This window comes from Tamandua tetradactyla, chromosome 1, assembly GCF_023851605.1.
Source record: "Tamandua tetradactyla isolate mTamTet1 chromosome 1, mTamTet1.pri, whole genome shotgun sequence".
In the NCBI taxonomy this organism is placed as follows: domain Eukaryota; kingdom Metazoa; phylum Chordata; class Mammalia; order Pilosa; family Myrmecophagidae; genus Tamandua; species Tamandua tetradactyla.
This window is the reverse complement of record NC_135327.1, coordinates 102462187-102489471: the sequence shown is the minus strand read 5'-3', so window position 1 is coordinate 102489471 and position 27285 is coordinate 102462187. Positions and strand designations below refer to the sequence as shown.

The window sequence follows — 27285 nt, the reverse complement described above, 5'->3', positions numbered from 1 at the left end:
TTAACTTGCCAATCCGAATCTCACAGTCGGCCCGGGAAACTGCGCGTGGAGGGGGGGCGGTCGCCGGCCGCCGCGGCTTGGGGGAGTGCTGGTCCAAATTGCCCAGCTGGCCCGAGACGCCAAGCGTGGTGGGAGGGCCCCACTATCCGATGTTCCCAGTCAGACCGGGGAGCCACGTGCGTGGAGGGGACCCCAGTCGCCAGCCGCCCCGGCCGGGAAAACACGCACCCCTCGGGTATCTCACCGCAACGGATTCTCCCTGCCCGTTCAGCCGTTCCAGAATGGGGTACGCTGTCTTTTTGGTCTCTGTCGTGGCTCCGGGAGCTGTTTCGTATTGTTTCTGTTTCTTTAGTTGCTGTTCTGGAGAAGGAACTAAGACCCGCGCGTCTTACTAAGCCGCCATCTTCTCCTATATTTAGGTGTTTGATCAACTTTGAGTTAATTTTTAAATATTTTTATTGATAAACAACATAGATACACAAGCATTCTTAACATACAAACATTCCGTACATGATATAACATCAATGGCTCACAATATCATCACATAATGTTGTATTCATCACCATAATAATCATTTCTTAGAACATTTCCATCCCTCCAGAAAAAGGAATAAAAGGAAAAAAGAAAAAAAGTCATACATACCATACCCTTTGCCCCTCCCTCTCATTGATCGCTAGTATTTCCATCTACCAATTTAACATTTGTTCCCTCTATTATTTATTTATTTTTAATCTGTATTTTTTACTCATCTGTCCATACCGTAGATTAAAAGAAGCATCAGACATAGGGTTTTCACAATCACACAGTCACATTGCAAAAGCTATATCATTATATAATCATCTTCAGGAAATATGGCTACCAGAACACAGCTCTCCAGTTTTAGGCGCTTCCCTCTAGCCTCTCTAATACACTTAAACTAAGAAGGGGATATCTGTAGAATGTGTAAGAATAACCTCCAGGATAACTTCTCGACTCTGTTTGAAATCTCTCAGCTACTTTATTTTGTCTCATTTCTCTCTTTCCCCTTTCGGTTGGAAGATTTTCTCAATCCCTTGATGCTGAGTCCAGCTCATTCTAGGATTTGTTTCCCACATTGCCACGGAGGTTTACACCCCTGGGAGTCATGTTCCACATACAGAGGGGGAGAGCAGTGAGTTTGCTTGCCATGTTGACTGAGAGAGAGATAGGCCACATCTGAGCAACAAAGGAGGTTCTCTGGGGGTGACTCTTAGACCTATTTTTAAGTAAGCTTAGCCTAACCTTTGTGGGCATAAGTTTCATAGGAACTAACCCCAAGATTGAGGGCTTGTCCTATTGATTTGGTTGTCCCCACTGCTTGTGAGAATATCAGGGGTTCTTCAAATGGGGAGGTTGAATTTTCCACCTTTCTTGCCGTTCCCCTAAGGGGACTTTGCAGATACTTCTTTTTTCACTGTTCAAATCAATTGTCTATCTTTCCTTCTGATTTCATTTGTGTACCCAGCCGTCTTCCCTCTATCATTGTCACATTCAGCTTTGAGTGTACTATCATTATTGAATTACAGTTAAGTAATATTGTGCTATCCATTTCTGAATTTTTACAATCAGTCCTGTTGCACAATCTGTATCCCTTCAGCTGCAATTTACCGAAACTCTCCCCTATTTTTTATCTCCTGAAAGCCTCTGTTCTTAACTGAAATTCTCAAATTTCATTCATTAATGTTAGTTTATATCAGTGAGACCAACAGTATTTGTACTTTTGTTTCGGTTAATCTCACTCAACATAATATCCTCAAGGTCCATCCATGTTGTTACATGCTTCATGACTTTCTTCTGTCTTACAGCTGCGTAATGCTCCATTGTATGTATATACCTCAGCTTGTTTGGCCACTTGTCTGTTGATGGACATTTTGGCTATTTCCATCTCTCTTGGCAATTATAAATAATGCTACTATAAACATTGGTGTGCAGATGTCCATTTGTGTCCTTGCCCACATGTCCTCTGAATAGGTATGTAGCAGTGATATTGCTGGATTGATCATATGGCAATTCTATACTTAGTTTCCTGAGGGACCGTAAAACTGCCTTCCACAGCAGTTGTACCATTTTACATTCCCACCAACAGTGGATAAGTCTGCCTGTTTCTCCACATCCTTTCCAGCACTTGTCATTTTCTGTTTTATTGATAATGGCCATTCTAGTGGGTATGAGATGATATCTCTTTGTGGTTTTGATTTGCATTTCCCTAATAGCTAAGGAAATTGAGCATCTTTTCAAGCACCTTTTAGCCGTTTGGATTTCCTCTTCTGAGAAGTGTCTTTTCATGTCTTTTGCCCATTTTGTGATTGGATAGGTTGTCTTTTTGTTGTTGAGTTGAGCAGTCTCTTTATATATTCTGGATACTAAACCCTTATCTGATATGTCATTTCCAAATATTGTCTCCAGTTGTGTAGACTGTCTTTTTACTTTCTGTGTAGACTGTCTTTTTACTTTCTTGACAAAGTTCTTTGATGCACAAAAGTGTTTAATTTTGAGGAGTTTCCGTTTTACTGTTTCTTTCTTCCATGCTTGTGCTTTAGGTTTAAGATCTAGGAAACCACCTCCTATTATAAGATTTATAAGATATTTCCTTATGTTTTCCTCTAAAAGTTTTATGGTCTTAGAGTTAATGTTTAGGTCTTTGATCCATTTTGAATTAATTTTTGTATAGGATGTGAGGTATGGATCCTCTTTCATTCTTTTGCATGTGGATATCCAGTTCTCTAGGCACCATTAATTGAAGGGACTGTTCTGTCCCAGGTGAGTTGGCTTGACTGCCTTATCAAAGATCAATTGTCCATAGATGAGAGGATCTGTATCTGGATACTGTATTCAATTCCATTGATCAGTGTATCTATCTTTATGCCAGTACCATGTTGTTTTAACCACTGTAGCTTCATAAAACGCCTTAAAGTCAGGTAGTGTGAGACCTCTGACTTCATTTTTCTTTGTCAGGATATTTTTAGCTATTTGGGGCACCCTGCCTTTCCAGATAAATTTGGTTATTGTTTTTTCTATTTCTGCAAAGTAAGTTTTTGGGATTTTAATTGGTATTGCATTGAATCTATAAATCAATTTAGATAGAATTGATATCTTAACTGTATTTAGTCTTCTAATCCATGAACACGGTATGCCCTTCCATCTATTTAGGTCTTCTGTGATTTCTTTTAGCAGTTTCTTGTAGTTTTCTTTGTATAGGTCTTTTGTGTACTTAGTTAAATTTATTCCTAAATATTTTATTTTTTTGGTTGCAGTTCTAAATGGAAATTTTTTTCTTAATTTCCCCCTCAGATTGCTCATTACTAGCATATAGGAACAGTACAGATTTTTGAGTGTTGATTTTGTAACCTGCCGCTTTGCTGTACTCATTTATTAGCTGTAGTAGTTTTGTTGTGGATTTTTGGGAGGTTTTCAACATATAGTATCATATCATCTGCAAACAGTGAGAGTTTTACTTCTTCCTTTCCAATTCTGATACCTTGTTTTTCTTTTTCTTGTCTAATTGCTCTGGCTAGACCTTCCAACACAATGTTGAATAACAGTAGTGGCAGTGAATATCCTTGTCTTGTTCGTGATCTTAGGGGGAAAGCTTTCAGTCTTTCCCCATTGAGGGTGATGTTAGCTATGGGTTTTCCATATATTCCCTTTATCATGTTGAGGAAATTCCCTTCTATTCCTATCTTTTGAAGTGTTTTCAGCAAGAAAGGATGTTGAATTTTGTCAAATGCCTTTTCTGCATCAATTGAAACAATCATGTGGTTTTTCTGCTTTGATTTGTTGATATGGTGTATTACATTAACTGATTTTTCTTATCTTGAACCATCCTTGCATACATAGGATGAATCCTACTTGGTCATGATGTTTAATTCTTTTAATGTGCTGGTAGATTCGATTTGCAAGAATTTTGTTGAGGATGTTTGCATCTTTTCTCGTAGTATCTTTGTCTGGCTTTCATATAAGAATGATGTTGACTTCATAGAATGGGTTAGGTTAGGAAGCCTTTCCTCTTCTTCAAGTTTTTTGAAGAGTTTGAGCAGAATTGGTACTAATTATTTCTTGAATGTTTGGTAGAATTCACATATGAAGCCATCTGGTCCTGGACTTTTCTTTTTGGGGAGCTTCTTAATGACTGATTCAATTTCTTTACTTGTGATTAATTTGTTGAGGTCGTCTCTTCTCGAGTCAGTGTTGGTTGTTCATGCCTTTCTAGGAAGTTGTCCATTTCATCTGTGTTGTCTGTTCTGTCTAGAACAATTAGCATAAAATTGTTCATAGTATCCTCTCATTACCTCCTTTATTTCTGCGGGGTCGGTGGTTTTGTCATCTCTTCCATTTCTGATTTTATTTATTTGCATCCTCTCTCTTCTTTTGGTCAACCTTGCTAAGAGTCCATCAATCTTACTGATTTTCTCATAGAACCAACTTCTGGTTTTGTTAATTTTAAGAGCAACACTGAGAGATAAAAATTAGTTCCATTTTACAAATGAGAAAATGGCCTCAGAGAAGATATACTTATTAAACTCATCAAAAGCAATAAATGTAAAGCTACTTAATTTGATATGTGCATAAAGTAATCAGAAAAATTAGCGTTGGCATACTGACTCAATCCCTAAAATAGTTAGCATTTGTTAAAACTAGGATTTTTTTTTTCTTTCTTTCTTTTTTCAGCTTGGGTAGGCTCTGGGAATCAAACCTGGGTCTCCAGCATGGCGGATGAGAATTCTGGCACTGAGCCACCATTGCACTCCCCTAAAACTTGAAAACTAGGAATTTTAATGAATTTTTTTCTTTAAAAACCATATGAACATTTTTAAATGGTATTGCATTGGAGTTTCTAATGCCACCTTACCATTTATATTGGCAAATATGTGATTAAAATTAATCCTATTAATGATGTAGATGTCTGTTTTAGAAAATCACTCTGCTCTCTGTGTCAGTATGAATGGAGGTTGTTATTGTACCTGACCTAGCAGTGGGACAGTTAGGGCATCCAAAGAAAACTGCTGCTTTCTTTGTATTGCACCTCATTTTGTGATTCATCATTTTGTTTGAGAAACAAGTGTCTAAAGTTTCTGTCATACATCTACATTCATAAAGACAGAATATGAATTTATTATTTCAAGGATTTATGAGCACATATATTTTAAATTTGGGGTATATCTTTTGTTTGTTTGTTTGTTTTTTTAGTGATCTACACCATTGCCATCTTCTGGCTTGAATATTCAGTGTGGAATATGCTTTAAATTTGCTTTCAGTTTTTCAAGCATCCTGAATACATATGCAGCATTTTAAAATTAAAACATGTTAAGCTAAAATGTTGTTTATATCAATGTACTAATAAATGTTACTTTAAAAAACCTTAGCATAGTAATCTCTGTTCTGAGGTTTAGTTTTAGGTAAGAATATGAAATAAAATATCTTTTGATGTAATTTTTGATCAAGTATTTAATATTTTAGAACTATATAATTTTTTCATTGGGAGTTGGCCTAGTTAACTTTGTACCATGTGAGGACATTAAGATTATTTTTTAAAATACTGTGTTGAATGTCAGACATGATCTCTTTACTCATCACTCTATGATCAAGATATTATCATTGTCCTTCATTTCCTACCCAGTCCAGCTTTCGACTTATCTCACCAAAATGTTAGTTTCTCTCTCTAGGTTAATATATTTACATTTACTTCAGGAAGCCCTAAGTCCCTTTTTTATGGCTAGGTTCTTAAAATTGAAAGTAAGTCAATAGTTTACTTACATTATGACCATGTGATATAATGTGTTTACATTTTCTTTAAGTGTTTTTCATTTTTTCCTTGTAATTGCACTTGTCCTTTGTTTCTTGCATTGCCTAACATTATTGCCTCCTTTAGTTATTTCGAAATTTCAAGACCAGTTTCAGCTCCATCCATTTTCTCTTTATTCCTGGAGCTCTCCATCTTCCCAGTCGAACCCAAATCTAATTCTCTGTAGACCTGCTGCACAGCTGTCTTCAAGACTTTTCTTTAGAGCTCTATTGTTTTGGATCCATTATTCTTAGGATCTTATGTCCTGCCTTTTCTGGCTTATTACTCCCTTGATTGCTAGAAAACTTTTTGAAATGTTTACTAACAAAAAGCGTGGGGAAGGAAATTTGTCTGAAAATGTCTTTATTATGCTTTCACACTGAATTGATGGCTTGGCCAATGCAGAATTCTAGCTTGGAAGTTACACTCCCTGAAAACATTGCTGGCACTGGTTTGTTATTTCTTTGAATTTGTTTGCTGATGAGAAGTCTGATGATGTTCTTTTCTTCGTCCTTTGTAGGTGACCTGTTTTTTTTTTCCTCTGGAACTTTTTAGAACTTACTTACTTATTTGTTTGTTTGTTTATTTTTTCCCATGGGCAGGCACTGGAACTCAAACCCGGGTCTCCAGCATGGCAGGCGAGAACTCTGCCTGCTGAGCCACCATGGCCCACCCTAGAACTTATTCATTTTTTAACTTTCTATTTTCAAAAAATTTTTCACATACAGAAGAGCTACAAAGATAGAAAGTTCTTGTTTCCCTTTTATCCAGCTTTCTATAAGGCTTATCTCTTATATTACCATGGTACAATTGAAAACTAAGATATTAACATTGGTTAGATACTATTTATTACAGACTTTTCCATTTATATACCTTTTCTCTTCCAGTGTTCAATCCAGAATATCACATTGCATTATTTGTGATGTCTTCTTAGTCCTGTGTAATCTGTGAAAGTTCCTCTTCCTTTTCTTGTCTTTCATTACCTTGACAATTTTCAATAGTAACTGGTTAGGTGTTTAGGTTTTTCTTAGGTCTGCCTGATGTTTTCTCATGTTTAGACTGTGGTTATGAATTGTTCTTGGAAAAAATATGGCATACCTTCTCATCATATATTATTAAGATATACCTGATGTTGTATTTTATTATTGGCAATATTAACCTTTATGAATCAGTTGCTGTAGTACCTACAAGTTTCTGTACCATGAAGATATTATTTTTCTCTTTCCATGCTCTATTTCTTAGAAGCAAGTCACTAAGTCCAATCCACAGTCAAGGGGAGAAAAATAAATCTCCATTTCCTGGAGAAAGGAGTAAAAGAATTTGTAGTCAAATATTAGAAAACCACCATTATTTGAGATTATGTGGGTCTATGCCAGTCTTGTTTCTCCTTAAGGAAAAATGCTAAAGTTTCACTTATATCATTCTTTGGTGGATCTCGCCTGCAGCATTTATCACTGTAATGTTCTAAAAGTCATATTCTGTTATTTACCCCATTACTTCTACATTTTTTAATTGGAAATTCTGCATAAGGAGGATTTATACATTCTATCCCAATTATTTGTTTATTCAGTCATTCACTTACATCAGTATGGACTCGTAGAAATTTATTTTGTTCTTAGAGTTATAGTATTAAATATATATTATAATATAATCCAGTACTATATAGAGAGAAATATAATATAATCCAATACTTTCATTTTTTTTTTCTTGCTTACATTGTTCCATCTTTGGCCATTGAAAATTCTTTCAGATTGGCTCCTGTGTCCTTTTGACATGCACCCATTCTTTTTTTTTTTTTTTTAACTACAGCAACTTCTTTTAATCTTTAATGTTCTGTTAATTTTATAACAATGTATATAGGTTCTCATTCATTGTTCTGAAATGGTTGGACACGTCAACTCTGGGTTATATTTTCTCTCTTTCTCTTTTCAATAATATTCTCCCCTCTTTGTCTATTCTTCCTGGTCTCTTACTAGACTTATGTTGGACACTCTGAATTGATCTTATTACTTTTTATCACTTTTGTCTCCTTAACATGTAAAAATGTTTCAGTAAGATTCCTTACTTTATCTCAAATCTTTCCATTGATCTTTTTTTAAAACTTTAAGGTGTTTTTTTTTTTTTCTGTTCCTTTTTTACTGCATTCTGTTCTCACTGTATGGGTGAAGACTTCCTTTAAAAATCTCTGAATTTTCCATTGCTCTAATTTCCTAGCTGCCAGAATGTAATATACCAGAAACGGAATGGCTTTTAAAAAGGGGAATTTTTTTTTAAAGTCATCAAAGTATTTAATCCTGTACTTAGGTTTTCTAAACATCTTGAGGTAAATTAAAAGCAAATATTAAAATATTATGTATATTTACATAATTTTACATAAAATTCTCTATATTTTAAGAGAAATGGCTAATTTAACTTAATACTACTAAAACTCCCTTGTGGTAAATTGTTTCTAGAAGTTCAAATTATCATACTAATTTCACATGCTAATTAACATACAGCTACAATTTCTTGTGATTTGAAATAGACCTATTTTTATACAAGTGTGTTCTATCATAGGTAGACACATAGCATCTACAATGTGACAATATTTAGAGATATGGTCAGTGACAGTGTTTACAACAAAGAAGAATTTGCAATTTCATAATACAAGTCATTTATGTGTGTTGAGTAAAATATCCAGTTCTCATCCTGAGTAAATTATAGGTGTAAATAAAAAGTTGCCTGAACCCGAGTATCTGCTATTGAAATATAAAAAGGGTATAAATCATACATATTGTAGAACTCCATTGTTATCATTTACTGAAATTGTTAAAGGTTGTACTAAATTTAGAAATTTACTAATGCTTTTTTTGCTTTGATGAATATCTTAAATTAATATTTCATTGCCTATGTATCATTTACAAGCTAATTAGAGTTAGATTGATTATGTATTACTCTACATTTTAAAAACACACCTATTTTACTTATCTAAATAAAACCTAGTGATAGTTTTAAAACCCGCTTTCATTTATAAAACTTAACCTCTCTAAAATGATTGCCTAAGCTACCAGTGACTTGTTAGAACTTATAGGGTATGGTCGTATGTGTTTGTGTGGGTGTGAAAGAAAGCACCAGAGAGAAAAAGAAGGGGAGCCATCTCCTAGGTCCTGGCTTGATCATAGACAACAAATTTTTGTCTTGGTATTTTTAATGAAAAATAATCTCTAGTAAATCTCTTCTCGTGGGAGATAGGTCCAGGACATAAACACTGTGTGCTATAGAGAACTTCCGAAGTTTAGAACTGAAGAAGACTCTTAGAAATCATCTAGTTTATCTGCCCTCTTATTTTACAGATGAAAAAGCGAAGGCTTTTCACTTTCTCTCTCTCTCTCTCTCTCTCTCATTTTAATTGAGAAATCTTCACACAGTCCATCCACAGTATACAATCAGTGGTTCACAATGTCATCACTTAGTTGTGTATTCATCATCATGATCATTTTTAGAACATTTGCATCACTGCAGAAAAAGAAATAAAAAGAAAAAAACCCATACATCCCATACCCCTAGCCCCCCATTGACCACTAATATTGCAGTCTACCCAATTTTTCTGTTTTACCCCATATCCCCCCATTATTTATTTTTCTTTATAAAAGGGGAATTTAATAAGTTGCTAGTTTACAGTTCTAAGACCAAAAAATGCCCAAATTAAAGCAAGTCTATAGAAATGTCGAATCTAAGGCATCCAGGGAAAGATACCTTTATTCAAGAAGGCCAATGAAGTTTAGGGTTTCTCTCTCATGTGGAAAGGCACATAGCAAACACAGGGTTTCTCTCTCATCTGGAAGGGCTCTGGGTGAACACAGAGTCATCTGCTAGCTTCCTCTTCAGCTCCCTGGGAGGTGTTTTCTTTCTTCATCTCCAAAAGTCTCTGTGGTGGACTCTCTGCTTCATGGTTCTGTGGCGTTCTCTATTGTAGCTTTCTTATGACTCTGTCACTCTTCTCTGCTCTCTCCAAATCTCCCGCATTCTCCAAAATGTTTCCTCTTTTACAGGATTCCGGTAAACTAGTTAAGACCCACCCGGAATGGGTAGACACACGTCTCCACCTAATCCAGCTTAACAACCATTCTTGATTGAGTCACATCTCCAGGGAGATGTTCTAATTACAGTTTCAAACATACAGTACTGAATAGGGATTAGAAGAAACGGCTGCATTTACAAAATGGGATTAGGATAAAAACGACTTTTCTAGGACATACGTCCTTTCAAACCTGCACATCCATCTAGAATTTTTTTTTTAACTCTCATTCTTCCAGGATTATTTGTCTCTGTCTTGATTTTTCTGATGTTATAGGCTTTCTTGAATTGTCTAGTGATCCTTGGATTTTGTTCATGATAATATTGATGATTGGGGAATATGTTTAAGTGAAAGATTAAAAACACCATTTTGGTATCTTTAGCTAGATGGGGCTTGTGGACTGATTTAGTGCAATGAGTAAGGTGCTGTGTGTTATACAGGAAAGCTCCTGATTACCAGAATACAGTAGTTTGCTGTGGTACCACATCTCTTTTTTTTTTTTTTTAACATGGGCAGGCACGGGAAAACGAACTCGGGTCTCCAGCATGGCAGGTGACAACTCTGCCACTGAACCACCATTGCCCGCCCACCACATTTCTTTAGAAGTAAATCCTTAAATATTTGGCCCAGATTTTATGATGGTGGGATTGATTAATTTTTTTAACTATTTTGATTGTATAATATAACATATATACAAAACAAAGAAAGGAAAAGCAGTAGTTTTCAAAACACTCTTCAACATGTAGTTACAGGACCCCATAGTTTGTCATGGGCTGCATACCATCATCTCGGATTTTTCCTTCTAGCTGCTTTAGAACATTGGAGGCTAGAAGGAGTAAATATATTTTTTATCATCACAATCGCCTTTTTTCTTTTTTGTGAAAAATAACAAATACAAAAAAGCAATAAATTTCAAAGCACAGTACAACAATCAGTTATAGAACAGATTTTATAGTTTGGTATGGATTACAGTTCTACAATTTTAGGTTTTTACTTCTAGTTGCTCTAAGATACTGGAGAGTGAAAGAAATACCAATATAATGCTTTGGCAATCATAGTCGTTTGTTAAACGCTACCTCCTCTGTGTAACTGGTATTTAAAATATGTACGCTAATTCCTGTTTTTTTGTTCTATTCCCCCCTCACCATTTTGAGTCCCAAGTTTCTGCAGAAGACAATTTGACACTCTTCTAAAACATTTCACCTTTCTTGATCATTTTTATTCTGGTTTGCAGATATGTGTTATAATCATCATTTTGCTGATGACTTCCCTTTCCTTTCTTTTTATTTCTTTGGGTTTAACTCTTTTTTAATACCTTTACTATTATTTTAATTTGTGCCTCTGGGGGGAGAAGAAATAAATAGGTACGGTCAGTCTGCTGTCTGAATCATAAAGATTTCCATTTACTTTTCATGTTTACTAGTAAGTACTATATTGATGTAAGTGAGGAATGGTTATAGTAAATATTTTATATAGAATATATTTTGATATTTTGTGCATGAATATAGTTTACCTTTGTGAATATTTTGTAGATATTTTACACATTTCATGGACTCTTTTATTTCATTTGTTATTCACACTATGCCAAGCAACAGGCTTTCTAGGGATTTCTAAGTAACTACCATTAGCGGGAGATTACATCTTTGACCGTACTGCTAATTCTTTTCCACCAGCAAACAAAAAGTCCACAGAAGCCCTAAAAAGTTCCTTTTAATGTAGTATAGGTTATTTGCGATATGTATGTATTTGTAATTGTGTCAATAACCATATAATTTGATTGGAATTGAAACAGTCTATAAAATCAGCCTGAGAAAGAGACCTCAACATTTTTCATAAAATAAGTAAATGCTACGTGGAGATTGATGAAACAGGAAACTCTGTCTGTTGCATTGAAGTGTTATCCCAGAATATTTTACATAGATGCCTCAACTAATATGAAGTGGTCAAACTCTTGCCTTTGAGTCTACCACCAGCCAAGGTGGATTAAGCTGTCTAGGACTCTCTCTCTCCTGCTATTCATACTAGAATTGTAGGCAGAATTTTTTCTTAAATATCTAAATGAGGATTCCAAAAAGTGAACCATAGCAGACAATTGAAGGCTGAAGTCAAAACGTGAATAAAGGTACATAACATGATTGAGTTTCACAGTTCTTTCTCTTTTTTGTCTCCAGGAGTTTATCCAAGGGCAGGCTTCTCTCAGCTTTGACTCTGTGAGCATTGCATAGCAGGTACAGGAAGCAAACCCTCTAGTGGAAACTCCGTGTCTAGCCAGGAAACTAAGAAAAGGGACCCCTTTTCCCCAAGGTCAGCCCCATTCACAGATTGCAGTGCAGCAGCGGCTGCACAAGCTACAAAAACCTGAGAAAATATCTGTATATCTGGTCTGAGGAGCCAGGAAATAATTTTTCTAAAGAGTGTGAAGGGAATCACCATTATTTTTATTTTTTCTCTCTCGCCAATTTACTCTGAAGATGGTTCCAGTTACAATGAAAGTACAAGACAGTGTAGGATGCTAAAACCTGCACAAATACCGCTTTCTGTCCAGGAGAATAAGGACAAGAGGCTTCTGGGGGTTGGAAAATGTGGGGAAATTTTGGAGAGAACATTAAAAGGTAATCATTCTGTGTATGAACCAAAATGATTCATACGCAGAATGTATGGCTCATCCCTGAGCTCCACATCCACAGGACAGAAAGGCCTCAAGAATTGAATCTTCATATAAACCACTACAGTTTCCAGCATGTGCTGAGCAGACCTAAACAGCGTAATAAAATTGTTGGGCCATGAACTAATACTAAAATTGCCCAAAGAAAGCAAGACAGTACTTTTAGTCTGAACTAAATGGGTTGATTACCTACTAAAACAAAAGTCAACTTTTCCAGAAGAGTTTTTTTTTTAACTATTTTTATTGTATAATATAATATATATACAAAGCAAAGAAAGAAAAAAGTAATAGTTTTCAAAGCACTCTTCAACAGGTAGTTACAGGACCATCCCAGAGTTTGTCATGGGCTACCATACCATCACCACCAGAAGATTTTTAATAGGACCCATAATGTCCACAACATAATAACCAAAATGTCCAGGAAAGAATCGAAAATTGCACACGATACTGTGAACAAATAACTGTGCCCATTTGTCAAGGGTAGAGACTATCAACAAATATTGAGATAACCCAAATGTTGAAATTATGACAGAGGCTTTTAACACAGCTGTCATAGCCATGAACCATGGGAAAAACATAAAATGAATGAAAAGGCAGAATGAAACAAAAACTCTAGAACTGAAAAATACAACATCTAAAGTGAAAGCAAAGTTGAGCCCAAGTGCTCAGTAGCTGAATAGAGATAACAGAGTCTATAGATGTGCATGTAGGTCAATAAAAATTATATACAATGGAAAACAGAAAGAAAAAAGATTGGGAAAATAAATGAACTGACTCTCAGGGGCTAGTTGGACAATAATAAAAGATCTAAAATTTGTGCTGTTCGAGTTCCAGAAGGAGAGGAGAAAGAGATTGATGTAGAAGAAAACTCAAATAAAAAATAGATGAAACTCCCATATTAGGTGAAGGACAAAGATACAGATTCAAGAACCTCTTTGAATCCTAAACAGAAACTGAAAGAAAACTGTGTCTAAACACATCTATCTGCTTAAAATAAAAAATCTAGAAAAAATCTTGAAGGAACTTGAAGAGAATGACATATTACTTTTACTGGTACAATCATTCTAATGATGGCAGATTTATTCTCAGAAATAGTGGAGACGACCAAATATTGGAACAATATTCTTAAAGTGCAAAAATAAAATAACTGTGAACAAATTTTTATATCCATTGAAAATATTATTTAGCACCAAAGTAAAAATAAAAGTAATGTCCAATGAAAGAAAACTAAAAAAATTGTTGTCAGCAGATCTCCAGAAGAAGTGATAAAAGTTGTTCTTTAGGCTGAAAGGAAGTGATAATCAGAGGGAAACTTGGATTTTAAGAATGAAGGAAAGTAACAGAAATGGTAAATATGTGGGTAAATATAGCAGAATATTTTTCCTTTGCTTACATTCTGTAAAATATTTGATTATTTAAAATAAAATCTTCAACATTGTCTAGTGGATTTTCAATATATTTAAATATAATACACATGGCAACTATAATACCAGGTGGGAAGGGAAGGTAAAGAATCCTTATGTGGCTGAAAAACTTCTGAGAAAATAGAGAAGTTGGTATGTACATTGTGAAAAGTTAGATATGTATATTGCAATCCCCAAATCAACCACAAAAAATAGTAACATAGTTAAATTACAGAGGAGGGGGAGAAATTGAAGTAAAATACTAAACAATATTAAAATAATCCAAAAGAAAGGAAAAGGGGGAAACAAAACTAAGAAAACAAAGGGCAAAACAGAAACAAGCAATAAAATGACAGCCTTAAATCTTATCAAATCAATAATTACTTTAAACATAAATAGTCTAACATTACCAGTTAAAAGAGATTATCAGATTGCATATTTTAAAAGAGATCTAGCTATATACTTTCTACAAAAAAAAAAAACTTTTTAAATATTACCATACAGACAAGTTAAAAGGAAAAGGACAGGAAATATATAGCAAAGACTAATTAAAATGAAATTGGAGTTGATATTTTAATAACAGGCAATAGATACCTAAGAACATTGTCAGTTATTTTACTGAACTCCAGAATTTGTATATTTGTATGTTTCTTTTTTCAAATAATTTCCATCTTTTTATTTGTCCTCTCTTTTTGGTAAGATATTTTTCTCATATTTCCCTTTAGTTTTTGAAACATTGAGCTTGAACATGGTTGAAACCATGAATTTTTCACTTCAGTTCTTGTGTTATTTATTTCTTTTTGGTTGCTATTGAAAATCTCAAGGAGATTCCCATATTATTCATTCATTATTTTCCTCACATTATTTAGTTATTTCTCCATGTTTTCCTTTATCTCCTTGAGAATCATAATTTTTAAATCTGTCTGGTAAGTCCAAAGTCTGGTCTTCTATGTTAATGGTTTCTGGATTTTCATCTTGTTTTCCTGTATGGGCTATTACTTCCTCCTTCTTTAAGTTTTAACTTTCATATTCAATCCCTGAGCTGTCCCTTAAGTTTGTATCCATCTAGTGATATGACAGATTTCCTTGAATGGCAGAAGCTGATCACTGTTTACCCCATTTACCTGCCACTTTGTCCTGCTCCTCCCTGGATGTGGACCATTAGGCTCCAGGTCAGACAATTCCTGTCAAATCAGTAGTTGTTTGTGGGGGGTGGAGGGGGATTGATTTCTGGAGTTCTTTACTCTGCCATCCTCCCACAGTCCAAAAATTAATACTGTCTCCTGATTTTTTGAGTGATAGTTTTGCTGGATATATTGTTTTTGGTTAAAATTTTCTTTTAGCAATTTGAATATGCCATTCCAGTACTTTCTGGGCTCCATGGTTTCTGATGAGAAATCAGCTGTTATTTTTATTGTACATGATGAATCACTTCTTTCTTGCTAATTTCTGATTTTTGTCTTTGCTTTTGATTTTTTACGGTTTGTTTATGATGAGTCTTGGTGTAGCTCTCTTTGCCTTTTAACCTCCTTGGAACTTGGTGAGCTTCTTGGATGTATAGACTAATGGTTTTCATAAAATTTGAGACATATTCCAAATTTGTTTTTTCAATATTTTTCTGTCCTTTTCTTCTGGGCCTCTTCCCATTCATTGTTCTTAGCGTACCTGGTATCCTAGAGGTTTCTGCAGCTCTGTTCATTTTTCTTCATTCTTTTCTTCTTTCTTTCTGTCAGTCCAGATAATCTCAGTGAACCTATCTTTAAATTGCTGATTCTTTCTTCTGCCTACTCATCTCTGCTGACGTAGCCTACTAGTGAATTTTTCATTTCAGTTATTATACCTAACTCCAGAATATCTATGTTTTTCTATCTCTTTGTTGGTCTTCTCTTGTTGTGGAACGTTGTTCTCATATTTCCCTTTAGTTCTTTAAACATGGTTTCCTTTAGATCTTTGAATGTATTTTAAATAGCTAAGCTGATTTGAAGTGAGTCCAACATCTTACCTTCCTCGGTAACAGTTTTTTATTTATTGCCTCCACTCCCCCATCCATCTCCACGCCCATGTATATAGATCATATCTCCTGTTTCTTTGCATTCTTTGTTTGACAATTATACATATGACAACACAAATTCTTCCCCTTCCCAGGTTTGTTGTTGCTGCTTGTTGTAGTCATTTCTCTTTAGTGACTTTTCTGAATTTATTCCTTATCATGTGTGTTTACTGAAGTCTCTGCTCAGTTTAGTTGTAAGCTGATAATTGGACTGAGTGTTCTTTAAATACCTGGAACCAGATAATTTCTCTCTGTGCTATGGGGCTTTGTGTATGTTTGGGGCACACCTTCAACCCTCAGCCAGTTGTTCGTTGATAATTCTGTTTTAGCCTTAACTTCTTGCTTGTCCAGCACTTTAAAATTAGGCAGATTTGAGAGCTCAGGGCTTTCTTAGCTCTTTCGTTAGCAGGCTTACAGCCCTAACGCTGAGCTTCTGTATTCCTAGGAATGTCTATGTGCATCCCATTTCCCAGGTTTTCTTTTTAAGCATTTTTATTAGTCTGTTATTTGCGCCAGCTATTATCCACAGCCTTAAGCAGCCATGAATTTAAAACATTGTCCTCTAATTGTTTTTGATAATACATCTTCTCCTGCTCCCTTGGGAGAGAAGGCTTTTCATACCTCTCAAATGAAATGCAACCTTGTATGTGGGGTCTTCCAGGGAACCACCAGACAGGTCAAATAATGATACTTCTTTCAGAATGACATTTTGAAAGACCTGCAACTTTGTTCCCCTCCCTCTGGTGGCTTCTAGGCTCACTGGGAAAGTGTGCTGCTGTTTTTCAAGGCTACCACAGAGCTGGGTAGTGGTGGCTGTGGGAGTAGGTAAGTTAAAATACCACACGCTTACTGTTTTGAGAGTCAGCTGTTTTTCCTGAATAAAATTACCCAGATTGCTGCAATCTTTTGTTCATTTATAACATTCTGAAAAGGTTGATTTTGACAATTTTTGCCCCAGTTTTCTCATTACATTTACAGAGGAGCACATTTTACTCCTGGAAATGCTCAATTACATAGCTAAACTGGGTTGGGAAGGAAGAAATTTCAGGAGGAACTGTTAGATTGAAGTTGTAGGGGGAGTACAGAGCTCTGCAGGTACTACACATCTCTTAGTTTAAATAAATTAGGTTCTTAAAACAAGTTAAAAGATTATTTCGGTAATGTTGTAATCTTGTTTTCATTAAGAAACTGTACATAAGCTATACGTGGCCATATGATAGATTTCATTCATTGGGCAAAGTTTGTATGTATCACTTACTATAACAATGCCAGACATTTTTAAATGTTCCCTAGTTTCTTCTTGAAATTAATTTTTACTTATAAATATGGAGGTATGCTGTTAAACGACAGACTTTAAAATGGTATAAGTAAACCATATTTTGTAAGTTACATAACATTACAAAATGAGGGTAACATTTTGAAAACTAGATTATAAGGTGGAACCAAGACAGCAAGATAACTGGCTGTTGATGGGTACTTCATATATATAAAGCTTAAAAGATCTTTATTCCATGCATTCCTTTAAATTCATGATGCCATTGAATATCTTAGCAAAATTTTTCCAAGGGAAATTATTAAATGTATCATGCTAAGAAGTAGCCTAATGTAGTTTTAAAATATGAATCATCTTAAATCCTTTTTTAAAAGTAACTTATTTTAATAGGTGATATAGTACAGCATTGTCTTAATCTAGACATAAGCAAATTTTCAATTCAGTTTATTAGACAAAAATTGTTTGGGTTATATTCTCAGGGTTTTCATAAAGAAATAATATTTGGAATTTTCTGTTGACATGTTTTGGATACTTGTAATGAGGGTATTTAATACATCTTCACCCATATAATAGGTCAGATGCAATTTACTTTCTTATTTGGCTTTTATTTTTTCAAGGTTATTTCTTATGTAACTTTATTATTTTTCTGTTGCTGCCATAACAAATTACCACAAGTATATTGGCTTAAAACAACACAAATTTATTATCTCACTGTTTCTTCAGGCCAGAAGTCTGGGTGGGTTTGTCTAGGTTCTCTGTTTAAGGTCTCACAGAGATAAAACCAAGGTGTTGATAGGCTCTGGGGAAGAATCCATTTGCAGACTAATTAAGATTGTTGGCCAAATTCAGTTCCTTTTGCTTGTAGAACTTGGATCCCGTTTTCCTTGCTGTCTTTCAGCTAGGAGTCAGTCTTTGCTCCTGGAGGTTGCCCACATTCTCATGCTTTCCCTGTGGCCCACTAAAGCAACAGCAGGTCAAGTATCTCTCTTACTTCTAATCTCTCTGACTTTACCAATTCCAATTCCAGCTGAAGAAAGTTCTCTTCTTTTAAGAACTCATATGATTAGATTGGGCCCATTAAATAACTCAGAATATTGTCCTTATATTGTTATATATTGCAGAAGTTCCTTTTACAGAGTAATGTAATAATTCACAGATTCTAGGGAGTAGGGAATGAATATATTTGGTGGGGGGCACATTTGGCCTACCGCAGTAGCTGTCATCAACAATTTGAAAATTAAACACATTAATTATAAAAAGGGTACAAATATTATAATCATAAAATAATTATAACAAATATTTGTTTCAAAATGACTTCATAAGCAATCAGTTAGCACATATGTATTAAATAATCACTATATACAGTTAACGGGGTTGTGTGCTTAATTCATGATCTTATGTCTTCAAACTATCACCACCTGATTTCTTCCTGATAATTTGCAGCCATTGTTGCTATATAGGAATGGATGTCTCTAGATACCCTCTGGTGATGTACATAAAGAGTTCTGAGTAGAAGTTAAATACCATAAATCCTGCTCTGACCCTTAATAAGTTTTCTAGTTCCTAAGCAAATTAATATCTGAGCCTCAAATTATTCACTATAAAATGAAAGTGTTGATTAAAATCTTTGATTTCTTCCAGGTTTAAAATTTGTAAGATGAAAATTATTCTTTTGAAACAAACTTTAAAGGTAAAAGAGTTTGAGATTGATCCTCAAATGTTTAGTTTAATTTTTTGCCTTTATCTTAAGTGTCAACTTAAGATAAAACTCAGTCATGTTACCTTAAAGCTCCATTGCATTTATTTTGAATGTTGTTGGAGGTTTTAAGCATCTGTCATTTTATTTAATTTTTCAACACCATGAAAGAATTAAAGTTCTTTAAGAGACTGCAAATGTAATTATTTAAAAAAACAAACATAAAAAAAGGGGAAAAATATCTGACATGGACAAATTTGAGCATATAGATTTTCTGTCGGTAAGTCATAGCAAGGTCAAGAAAAGAAATCATTCAAACAGAATTTTTAATCCAGGTTTTTATCCCCCGTTTTCAGACTGGAGAAATATTTCATTCCTCTAACTAACAATTTTAGATGGAAGGACCAAAGCTAATGTGATTTATCCATTGTAAAAATCAGAATATACAAATTAAGCAAATTGTTACATGCTCCATCCATTATACACAAAAATGAAATGGCTTTTTCCTTTAACTTAATATAGAAAATGGATAGTTTTTATTCAAAAGCATAAAAATAATTAGTTCTACTAGGAATATGAAATATCTTAACAAAAGCTAATTTAAGGATTATTTTGCATAACAAAACTTTCAGTCTTATTCTGTGAAATCTAAAAACTCTATTGCTTTTGAAATACAGTATGTGCCTGCCTCTCATTCTTGCTTTTTGAAGGAACTCAATACATTATTAAATTATTACAGCATTTTTTTTTAATGGTTCTAAGATATTTCATACCTCTAGGGACTAAAACTAAAACCCAGGTAGTAGTTTTAAAAGGCAGACATAAGCCTTAAACATGTATATTGTTATATCTGAAAGAGATTTTCAAGTGGTTATTTTAATTACTCCAGCCTTTATTTCCTATTTGGGGCAGAACACAGAAGATTCATTTTGTAAAATTATAAATAAAATGTGAATAATTTCATTTTTTATTTTTCCATTTAGGTGAAAAGCGATTTGAATGTCCAGAATGTTCTAAAAGGTTTATGCGGAGTGATCATCTCTCCAAACATGTTAAAACACATCAAAATAAGAAAGGTGGTGGGACAGCTCTTGCCATTGTTACTTCGGGAGAACTGGACTCATCTGTTACAGAGGTGCTTGGCTCCCCGAGAATTGTTACAGTCGCAGCCATTTCTCAAGATTCAAACCCAGCAACTCCTAATGTTTCAACCAACATGGAAGAATTCTGAAAAGTTATTTTATAGAGAGACCTCTAGTGCTGCACTTAAGTTTACACACCGTTGAAAATCTGGAAATGGGCTGGTCAAGTAGGTTACAGAGTAGGAAATCATGTTTTCATTCTTGGCTTCTTTAAGTATTCCAAGGTTGTGGGTCAACACGTGAAGTGTTGAATTTTTGAAAAATACAAAGAGAAAACTGATGTACTGGAAACAGATGAAAAAGTATTTCCCTCCGTGCTGTGAGTTGTAGTTATTGGAAATATATCATATAACTGTTAACTGAATCTTCCCCCTCTCTTAACATCATGTGTTAACATGTTTAAAAAGACAGACCTCAGTAGTTTGCAAGCTGGACCTTAATTGGACTTGTTTTCTTTGAAAGTACTTTTATAAATTCACTCAGTAATAATTTATGCATATTTCTTTTTCTCTATAGTACATAAATACAATTAACTGACAATAGGGATAATGCTGTATTTCCTTAGCTTGATTTTTGGAAAATCAATTGAAAACAGTTTTGGCCATCTTTTCTAAATGTTAGCAATTCTTCAACAGCTGAAAGTAAGTTCCAAGAAAGTAATCTGAGATGAATCTCAGATCTTTATTACCACTACATTATAGTAGTGTGTACGCAGACAATCAGTGAAGCCCGATTACTTTCTCCATCTGGAGACATAAGAGGAACTTAGAACTAAAGCTTAGGTTAAATCGTAGATTGAAACCTTAGGAAAATGCTGGAAGAAAACTGTTAAAACAGAACTCATAAGAACCTCAGAAAAATAAAATGAGGCAACTTAACATGGAAAATTTTTAAGTTAGATTTGATTATATTGAACCACAAAGTTCACTTTAAATGTTTATATTGGAAATATTTGCATAGAGTATAAATCATTCTGTAATTTCATGTTCTGTAAATATGAGTTATGTTGACAATGTGCAGAATTCTTTATGCTTGGACTTGGTAGCCAAAGAAAGAATTATCACACTTTAGTTTAAGGCCAGTTGAAAATTATAACTACATGCAATTTTCTTATTCCTCGCTACTAAAAATTGACCAATCCCTTCCTTTTTCACATGGGCAGGCAGTGGGAATCAAATGGCCAATCCCATTTTATTTCTAGTACTGTTAGAAGGTCGATAGGGAATTTATAGCACAGTAATGTCTTTATATTATAAAAATAGTCAATGAATGAATCCTAAAAAGACAGCCTACCAAATATATAATAGATTTGATATTATGAAGCAAAAGTTATTTTTTAAAATTAGAATAATTTTCAGGCAAATAAGTGACTAAAGGGAAAAATGTATATCATTGTTTATTCAAAGGTCTTATAGGAAAGGGTTTATTAGGAAAGATGGCCAAAATTTCATATAAAAGTTTTGGATTATACCGATAGCTTAAACATTAGTAAGATACTTCATGTTTTAAAAAGTATTTACAAAGAATCAGAATTAATGGAATTGACCATTTGGAAGCTAAGTTTTTTTTTACCTGCTCAGTCTAACATTATTAGTTTGAGGGCTGTTTGAATAGAAGTACATGTTTTCTTGTGCATTCTCTATTATTTCAGGAAAATTACTACTCATGTGAATTCTCTTCCATAGTTGTGATGTTTTATGTATTTTTGATGAAGGAGAAATACTGTAACGATCACTGTTTACACTATGTATACTTTAGGCCAGCCCTTTGTAGCGTTATATAAAACTGAAGGTCTTTTGTGCTTTCAGTTTGTATAAAAAAGCTTTGAGATTAAAGGAAAAAAAAATTTTACACTGTGGTTATAAATTTCAAGTTTCTTAAAGCTTTTGTAGACTTGTAACAAAGTCTTTAAAATTTTAGTTGGATTTTGTAAATTGTTTTGTATATTTTATTTAATGTACTCTTAACTGATATATCTGGCTTTAAAACATCAAAATCAATTTGTTGTTTTGTTTGGTACAGAGGAGGATTTGGTAGTGTTGATTAATTTTATTATATAGGAGCTGAAACATCAAATATATATTTTATCTAGCATTATGCTACACAATCAGTGCTATAAATTTTTTTATGCAAAGAAACTTTCTTAATGTTTTAATCATGTTTCCTCAGAGTGGCTTTTTGTTGTTGTTGTTGTTAATACCAAGTATAAGCACTCTGCACCATTATTCATGAACCAGTTTTAATGCATACTTGTGTATGCTGATCAGAAATGGAGTTATTTTTTAATCAACAATGAGGCCTATTATAAATTTATCATACTGAATCTGGATAGCTTTATAGCATATAAAATTTATTAATTTGTTTTAGCAGGTGCACATTTTCACCACTGGAATTAGAAATATTTTGACAGTCTGTTCTGCATACCATTCTGAATCCACTTTTCTGTCTTACAAGAATCGTAAATTTCAGTGTCCTTTATTTGACTCAGTGGGATATAGCTGTTATAAGTAATAGGGCACAGATGTGCAGTAGAGTCTTGGTTAATGGCATTTCACTCTTCATTCCCTTTGCCACTGTTGTAAAACTTTTCTTTATTGTAATTATCAGTGCAAAGCTGTGTATTTATCATGGTAGAACTCCAGTGTTAGAATAGTTTTTTCTTACAGTATACTTTCTTTGGTTAGGTTTGTGTATGTGTTGCTGATTACATTAGAACTTGATGTTAAGTCATTATTTATCACACTCTCATGAGAGCAGTAATAAAAGTGTGTAATCTAGGAGAAAAAGTTAATTTGTCAAACTTAGATAAGCATGATGTTTAGGTCCTATTTTTCAATTTTATAACTGTTTTATTGCAACAATATTTGTATTTAAGTCTTCATTTTAATGCCTTGTGGTGTTTTTTTATGCATGTCACTAAGTTGTCATCCCACATAAATTGATGTGCAGCATTGGGTATTAAATCTACATAATGATTTTAAAAAAGAAATAGTTGATGGTAAAATGTAAATGTTTTGCAGAAATTCCTTATAAAAAGTTTTGTAGTAACATTTCACTTGTAAATTTTTTTGTAAAAAAAAAAACAAAAATGGAAAAAAAAAGATGAATCCAGAAAAAAATTGTTTCCCCATATTCTAGAATTTAGACAATTATTCTGCCAGCAAAGCCTCTGGGGCTGTAATTGACATTTTTACAGTGCTGATTTGTATAAAATTTGTTTTTTGTGGATTTGGAAATAAAATCATGTACAAGTTGTTGCCTGCAATAGCAATTGCAAGTAACCTATTAAAAATTCCCTTGAGTTTAACATGTTTCTTCATTTAATTGTGTATAATGTAAAGCAGCAATAAATTGAACTATCAACCCTCTTATCACAAATGAACACTGGAACGTAAATGTTTCTCATTAGTAAACATATTGGCAACCCTTCATGATTCCTGATATTAAGATGTTTACCCTTTCTCTGAACATACCACCAAAGAACACCAGTTCAAATTTAAAGTTAATTTGTAGCCATTGCACCTAACATTTATGGAAATTGAAATCTGATTTAGAAACATTTTTTGCTTAAATATTTTTGAGCAATAGGTGTTAGGAAATTGGTCTAAAAATGAAAACACAACTAGAATTTTATGTAAACACATAGAAACACTAAGAAGTGATATAGGCCACAGAAGTCTATAAGTAAAAGCTGTTGCCTTTTCCTCCTGGGAGAATCCTTGCAGAACCTTACTGACATGATGAATTCATTATTGTAACAACTTCAGTTATCAGATTTCCCAGCCCACACAGCAAAGTGCCTTGTGTATATATGTGTTTGAGACTGGGGGAGGAATGCCTTAGGCAACAGGGAAAAATACTCTGGCACACTCAAAGAAACATAGTTTATATTTGTAATAATCGGGATATGTAGAGTATAGGTAGATAACCTTGTACAGCAAAGCCCTAAGGGCATGGTTATATTATAGGTGTTCATAATGAGGGGAGTCTGAATCAAGAAACAGAAAGGAAGACATAAAAGTTTTCAAAAGGTTTGTTCAAAAGTAAAGATGTATGTTTTAATTGCATGAAAAATTGATATGTTTAGAAACATCAGGATGATACTGTATAAAAGAGGGTAGTCCAATTAGAAAAATAAAGTTTAATAATGTTTTCTAATTTTTTATATTTGGGTAATAATCTGGTTCTTGAAGTTCTAGGAACTTTGACCATATAAACAACTATGAACAAGACTGGACTGCAAAGAAAATGTCGTAAAAGTAATGGTTTCTACTTTATCATAGATTGTTGACATAAAACCATTGGTGTAATAAGCTAGGAAAGTTGAAGCCGTGCTAACAGCAACATTTTGCTTTTATATGGTATGATTCCCAGTGATGTTCATAATAATGAATTCAGGCTATCAGGAAAAAGATTATATTCAGTGTACATTGTTTGCTTAATTAAAAGGGTGTAATATCTTCAGATATTTGCAAGAAACATAAAACATTTTGTTCTTCATGAATCTGAATAATGTATTCTTGCAATTACTGCCCGAGAATTAATGTCTGTTTAATAAACACACAACTAACTTCTAATTGTGCGTTAGGATTTTAATGCATGTATTTCCGTTCTTTTAAGATTTTCTAATTAGCGTAGGTTTCCTCTTAGTAGCAGGTGGCAATGAAATAACTTATTTTTGGATACCTGAGAATAATCTCAAGCGGAAGCCGTTTTTAAAAAAATATCGTAGGGCAGTGCGACGATAGCACAGTGGCAGAATTCTCACCTGCCATGCCAGAGACCCGGGTTCACTTCCCGGTGCCTGCCCATGCAAAAAAAAAAAAAAAATGCATATCTATATATATATTGTAAACTTTAGTTTTTGTGTAAAGTAGTAGTTGAGCAAATGCTGGGATAATTTCTTCTAGAAGGGTTACTAGACCAAAATTTTAACAATGCTGTTTTCATTTCTAAAAGGAAAAAAATGTTCAATGTGCTATTTGTGATACCTTGGCTCAGAAAAATAATTTATATATATGTATATTGAATAAAGCAACTCTTTACGACAAGGATTTGAATTGATAGTACATACATTGTGTTAGACTGTAGCAATATAAAATCTTTGAACAAAACTCTTTGAACAAAAGTATTTTCTTGTTGAATCATGTTATCACTATTCTGCCCACAGCTAAGTACAGATACTTGAAGACAACCAGAAAAGTTGGGTAACAGTTAAGTAAAAATTTTGTCTGAGGGTATATTAAAAATACTATATTTTCCCTCAAATTAAGAGTAATCCCTTTGCATAACCATGGCACTGTTTACAATCTTTGTTCAATGGAAACGCAATTCACAAATGTTTCTGTTCCCTATATTTTAATGAATGCATTTCTATAGAAAATGATGAATATATATCCTATGTGTAACACTTAAGGTCAATATAATCTGTTTGGGTTGAATTTGAGAAGTTCAGACTTCAGGGACACGTACAGCTATTTTTTTTTTTAAAGCTGCTGAAAGAAAAACCCCAAGAAACTAGAGCTATGCCTAAAAGCATATACATGGACTAAAACAAGTTCTAAATAAAGAACTGTATCAATAATTTTCAAGAAACTACATTTTTATCTAGCCTTTATATTTCTTTTAAGCTTGGGCTAGCCTGGACATTAATTTGCTACAGGACCTGATAATCAATTTTAATCGGTTCATATTTTGAGTCTTCACTCAATAAATACTAATTTGTCTAATTTATGCCAGACATTATTCCAGGTATTAGAGACACCAAGAAGAACACAAAAAATCCCTGCCTTCGTACAAGTTCATGCAAACTAGAAAGTGTTAAGGATAAGGGAGAAAAAGTAGGATAAAAATGATTAAGAGTGCTGGGGCTACAGTTGTAATTAGAGTAGTCAGGAAGGCTTCACTTACGTTAAGCACAACTAAGTAAGGAAGCAAGAATTGCTGGGGCGAGTATGGGGAAGTTATTAAGTTACATACTGAAGGGATGAGACCAGAGGCAGGAGCATAGTCCATGAAGCACAGTAGTCTAGAGGGGCAAAGAGGAAAGAATGTCAGAGAGGTAAGGGGTAGGGATATGGCAGAAGATCCTGTAGGGCCCTATAAGCCAAGCTTTTGGCTCGTTAGTGCCTGATTATAAGGTAGAGTGTTGACCTGCTAATAGGAAAGAGGTGTAACAATCACCCAAGGAGTCAGGGTCTCTGCCACTTACTAGCCACACAATCTTGGACAAGTTACCTAACCTTTCTACACTTCCCTCTTCCTCATTTACAAGATAGGAATGATAATGACTCTTAAGTTTGTCAGGAAGATCACGTAACTGTATCAAGTACCTGGCACATGGTATTCAATGAGAGAAGTTATTAATTATAAGTTAGCCAAAAAGAGGGGGGGACAGAATATTTCCCAGCTGGACCAATGCTGAAACACATTGAAAATGGGCACCAATTAATTAAAAAAATTAAATCTCAGCCATAAAAAAAAAAAGAAAAATTTCAGTGGGAATTCCCTAGTTCAACCCATATGCTTTTCTCAAACAATCTGTCTTCTCTGTAAACTAGTTTGGGGCACTGTGCTGGCTTGAGAGGATTATATGTCCTGGAAAAGCTATGTTTTAATCCTGATCATCTTGTGGAGGTAGCCATTTCTTTTAATCCCTATTCAGTAATGTAGGTTGGAAACTTATGTCCACGGAGATGACATACCCAAATGTGGGTATTAACCTTTGATTAGAGGGAGATGTGATTCCACCCATTCCAGTGGGTCGTGATTAGTTTATTGGGATCCTTTAAAAGAGGAACCGTTTTGGCAAAAGCTTCAGAGTCCTAAGAGCCACAGGAAACACGAGAGCCCACAGAACCAGAGACCGTTGGAGATGAAGAAAAACTTGTCCAGGGGAGCTTCATGAAACAAGAAGCCTGGAGAGAAAGCTAGCAGACATCACCATGTGCCCTTCCAGCTTATAGAGAAACACTGAATGTCGTTGGCCTTCTGGAACCAAGGTATCTTTCCCTGGGTGCCTTAGATTGAACATTTCTATAGCCTTGCTTTAATTTGGCATTTTCACAGCTTTAGAATTGTAAACTTGCAACTTAATAAATTCCCCTTTTTAAAAGCCATTCTGTTTCTGGTATATTGCATTCTGGAAGCTAGCAAACGAATACTTGCCAAACCCCAACCAAAACCATTCCTGCCAATTC

At 34.2% G+C, this 27285-nt stretch overlaps 1 protein-coding gene across 1 annotated transcript in view; it reads left to right on the top strand.

Moving 5' to 3' along the window:
* The window catches only part of SP4 (Sp4 transcription factor), a 129741-nt gene extending 105011 nt beyond the window's left edge, over positions 1 to 24730 (top strand). The window contains exon 6 of the mRNA XM_077122213.1: positions 19928 to 24730. Coding sequence (XP_076978328.1) covers positions 19928 to 20175 — 248 coding nt within the window. The 3' untranslated portion in view covers positions 20176 to 24730. The remainder of the gene's footprint in view (positions 1 to 19927) is intronic.
* The last annotated feature ends 2555 nt before the right edge of the window (positions 24731 to 27285 follow it).